Genomic DNA, 5,210 nt, shown 5'->3' with positions numbered 1-5,210 from the left:
ACGCGGTTTATTTTTAATGCTAAAGTGAGATCATCTCTCGACAAATAAAGTAACTCGCCTTGTACTGTGCTAATTCTTTTTTCCTTTGATTGTAGCAATGGCTTTGCTTCCTTTTTTCGGATCAATTGTCGCCGTGGTTTTATCTCAGTTATGGAATCCCTTGGGGTTGCACTTGGGGTATCCCGTAAAGGTCGGAGGGAACATGAAGAAGCTAACGATCTTCACGAAAAGGTTGCAAGCTAGAAGAGATGATATAAAAGCGCAAATCGACATCGCAGAAAGAAGACATAAAACACGCAAGCACAAAGCGAAAGAATGGTTACAAAGTGTCAAAGCCATCGAAGGTGAGGTGAAAGTGATAAAACACGCTTACGATGAAAGATGCCGATGCTGTGGGGAGTTCTCTCTTGACATTATTGGCAAACATAGGATCAGTCGAAGAGCTGCGAAGAAGCTTAAACAAGTGATGGAGTTGTTTGATCGAGGAGGCGCTTTTGAAGAAATCGCCGTTGAGTTGCCTCTGCCTTCGATCGAGGAGATGCCTATTGCATCTGCGGTTATCGGAATGCAATCCAATCTAGAGAAGATACTTCGCCACCTCGAAGACGACAAAGTCGGAGTGGTCGGCGTATGGGGAATGGGAGGAGTAGGAAAGACCACTTTGCTGAAATCCATCAACAATCACCTTCTTGCTGATTTTGAAAGCTTCTGCTATGATCACGTCGTTTGTATCGCGGCATCAAAAGGTTGCAAGTTAGAGAACCTTCAACTGGACATAGCTGAGAAGATTGGCCTCTACTTGAAGCAGGATTCGAGCATAACAACGTCGCATACTTCTACGATCTTCAACTTGTTAAAGAACAAGAAGTTTTTACTGCTGTTGGATGATCTGTGGGAGCCGATAGACCTCGCAGGAGTCGGAATTCCACAGCCTAATGGCACGAGGAATCAAAAGATAGTGTTGACGACACGGTTCGAAAAGGTATGCGGCAACATGGGAGTTCATACCAAGATCAAATTGGAGTGCGTGGAACCCGACAACGCGTGGGAGCTGTTCAAAAACAGTGTTAGCGAAGACACCGTAAACTCGGATGCTCGAATACAATCCTTAGCAAGGAAAGTCTGCAGGAGGTGTAGTGGATTGCCACTTGCGCTCATTTTCGTAGGCCGTTCGATGTCTACGAAGAGGACGTTGCAAGAATGGGAGAACGCTATCGCGTCTCTCGAGAACATGCGTCTTTCGGGAAATTCATGTATGAAGGATGCTCACCCTGTGCTTAGCACAATAAGATTTAGCTATGACATTTTGGAAGACGAGCAGACGAAAAGATGCTTCTTGACTTGCGCCCTGTGGCCTGAAGGCTATTCCATCTGGAAAGTCGAGCTCGTGGACTTCTGGATGGGGTTGGGGTTACAACCAATCCGCGCGACGATCGAAGATGCATACAATGAGGGATTCTCCCGCATCGAACGATTGAAGAAAGCATGCTTGTTGGAAGACGGCGACGTGAGCGATAAAGAAGTATGAGTTCACGACGTTATCTGCGACATGGTGTTAGAAAATTGCATATGGTAAAACGCAGCGGAAAAAGAAATCAAACAAATTTGATTTTTGAAAACTCTCGAGATCCAATCTCAAAAACCACGCAATTAGGATTCCTCATGTTCTTTAAGATTAAAGAAGAAAAACAAGATCGAATCTTTACCTTTTTCGTGGATAAATCTTCACCTCAACTTGATGATCGTGGAATTGGGTTCTCTTGAAGCCGCACACGCGTCCGGCCTCTATAGGTATCCACACGAGGTTGATGATTTGATCGATATCCTCACCGAGGTGCTAGTTTCCTTGCAAAGGACGTCTTTTTGCTAGAATATGGAAGAGAGAGGAGAAGAGAGATGGCGGCTAGGGTTTTCTAAAAACTCCCGTATTATATAGAGGAATATAATCCTCTTTTTAATAATATGATAACCATTAAGGATAAGTACAAATCTAGATTTAAATTTATCCTTTCCTTAATTGGTTAGATCGATCAAATCCTAATTTGATTTGACTTGAACTTTATATTAATTTGATCTTATCAAATTAATAATGTAACATTTGCACATAAATCCTCTTATAATTTACTAACTATTAGTAAGTCCTCTCTTGTTATATTTACACCTTAATACCACTAATTTGTAACAATTATAAATTAGTCCAATTATCAACATATTGACAATTAGGTCCTCCGACGATTCAATAATCGCGATCTAGCTATCCGATCAATCACAACCTCTTATGTGTGTGACCCCATAGGTTCTATTCTATCTGGTAGTGGGATATATTTTGATCACTATCAATAATATCACTGAAACTTCTTTCAGTGGATCGGAACAATTCAAACTTAGCCTAATGAGAATTATCGATCATCTAGATAATTCTCATGAGTCTCACAATCCACCAGTGACGCCTAGCAGCATGTAGTGGCATTCCAGTAGAATGGAATACTGAACCTCTTGGTGCAGTTACCGTGTAATATAATCCTTCTATCATGAGTCCCGACTAGAAGGAGGTTATGGAATAACTCGTCAAACCCCATCGTCTGTCATATGTCAAATTTATTCGACTCGAGTTTCTAATATCGAAAACGCTTTTCCGCTATTAACTCTGTGTTGGCCAAGGTCTTCTAAATTCGGTTTCATAAATCACATAGGACTAACACCTTTATCTACCAAGGGAGATAGATTCCATCTGAGTGCGCACCCTATTCCTACAATGAACCTACTGCTGCCAATATGCTCCGCAAGGACCCGAATGGCTAGGGACCAAATGTATGTACAGTCAAACTACAGTAACCTCATTGTGAATAGCCGAGGCACTGCAGGTCAAATGACCAATCACACTACTGCAATATTGAGTAAGTCACTGACGAGTGAGTAGACATCCAAGTGACTTCTCGTGTTGGTCACGCTCGGTACCCTTGTTCTCTAACAACTATCTGCATATTCGCTTCAGTGTCCCCACACTGTTAACTTGAGACTCGTCTACCCAAAAAGGGAAGCGACCTATGCACCAATCTCACCGGATCAATCACCGTCCCCGTGATGATCCATTGATCAGGAGTATTTAGGAATTAACCACCAATGACACATGTCTCAAATTCTCAACTCTTGAGAATATATGTCATTATCTTATTAATTCCTTGGACGATTCATGGACGCATACACAACATGAATGAAAATAAAATCCCAAAGTTATTCATAATATTTAAAAGTCAAATACAAATTTATGTCCTAGAAAGAATATATGTGTCGCCTGGTTGGCTTCTAGGGCATACATCTAACAATCTCCCACTTGCACTAAAGCCAATCAGCCATATACCTAAGCCTCATCTTCTCAAGATAGACTTCAGTCTTCTGCTGGCTAAGTGGTTTAGTCAATGGGCCTGCCACGTTATCCGTGGAGTCTACTCTCTACATCTCGATGTATTTCTGTCAAGATAGTCGCATATAATATGAAACCACCGCTCTATATGCTTGGACTTCTGATGAGACCGGGCTCCTTAGCTACGGTTATGGCACTATTGTTGTCGCAATAGAGTGGTATGGCATCCGATGACATCACACTTAATTCCGCGACAAACTTCATGAATTAGAAGGCCTACATCAAATGCGGCGATATACTCTGCTTCCATGGTAGGGTGGTTGTTTGGAACTCTTCCAATACACTGAGCCACCATTGCATAAGAATACACATCGTGACGTAGACTTTCTATCGTCAACATCAGACATGAAGTCTGAATCAGTATATCCTTGTAATTTCAACTCTCTTTCTCCAAAGACCAAGAACATATCCTTAGTGCTTCTCAAGTACTTGAGTATGTTCTTCACAGTAATCCAGTGCTCATCGCCTGGATTAGATTGATATTTGCTTGTGACACTCACAGCAATCCCGATATCAGATCGTGTACACAGCATGGCGTATATAAGACTCCCTATAGCTGAGGTATAAGGGATCTTACTCATACGTTGAATCTCTTCAAATGTATTGGGGCACATTTTCTTAGAGAGATAAATTTCATGTCTAAGAGGTAAAAGTCCTCTTTTGGAGTTTTCCATGCTGAACCTCTTCAGTACCTCTTCTATGTACATTTTCTGTGAGAGGCCTAGCATCCTTATAGATCTATCTCTATAGACCTTTATCCCCAAAATATAGGATGCTTCCCCTAGATCTTTCATGGAGAATTCTTTAGACAACCATATTTTAACTGAAGTCAGCATTGGAATGTCATTCCCAATTAGGAGAATGTCATCCACGTACAATACGAGGAATGCGACAGCTCTCCCACTGACCTTCTTATAAACACATGGTTCCTCCTCATTCTTAACGAAATCAAATGATTTAATCACGTCGTTGAAACGAGTATTCCAAGTCCGAGATGCTTGCTTAAGCCCATAAATGGACCATTGCAACTTGCATACTTTGTGACTTTCGTCACTGGAAGTGAAACCCAAAGGCTGCTACATATAGATATCTTCCTCAAGATATCCATTTAGGAAGGCAGTTTTCACATCCATTTGCCAGATCGCATAATCATAGTATGCTGCAAGGGCAAGCAGTGTTCGAATGGATTTAAGCATGGCCACAGGTGAAAAGGTCTCATGATAGTCAATGCCTTCGCGTTGACTATAACCTTTCGCAACTAGTCTTGCTTTATAGGTCTCTACCTTTCCATCCGAACCTATCTTTTTTTTGTAGATCCATTTACACCCGATAGGTACTATACCTTCTGGTGGGTCTACCAAAATCCAAACCTGGTTGGAATGCATTGAGTCAATTTCTGACTTTATGGCATCCAGCCATTTCTCGGAATCGATGTGAGACATCGCCTCATTGTAGGTTTTGGGATCATCTCCATATTCCCTATCTCCCATGAGGAACATTTCCTCTACTTCCTTTGTAATGATACCTAAATATCGCTTAGTAGGATGGGAGATTCTACTCGACCTACGAGGTGGAGGAGATACTACATGTACTGGCTCAGCTTGAATAGGTTCTGTAGGTTTGATGACTCGTTGCTCTTCAGAGATTCTCTCTTCGAACTCAATTTTTCTCCCACTAGCTTCTTCTTGAATAAACTATTTTTCCAAGAAAATAGCATGTTTGTTCACAACTATATTGTGATTCTCTGGGATATAAAAATAGTAACCTAAAAATTCTTTAGGATATC

General features: G+C 41.4%; 1 protein-coding gene across 1 annotated transcript; it reads left to right on the top strand.

The window, feature by feature from the left end:
• Positions 98-1,528, top strand: LOC109720359 (disease resistance protein RFL1-like). The gene has a single exon (XM_020247408.1). The coding sequence runs from the start codon at positions 98-100 to the stop codon at positions 1,526-1,528; it is 1,431 nt and encodes a 476-aa protein (XP_020102997.1).

Source organism: Ananas comosus, linkage group 14 (genome assembly GCF_001540865.1).
Source record: "Ananas comosus cultivar F153 linkage group 14, ASM154086v1, whole genome shotgun sequence".
NCBI classification, from domain to species: domain Eukaryota; kingdom Viridiplantae; phylum Streptophyta; class Magnoliopsida; order Poales; family Bromeliaceae; genus Ananas; species Ananas comosus.
The sequence above is the reverse complement of the archived record's forward strand: the minus strand, read 5'-3'. Positions and strand labels throughout refer to the sequence as shown.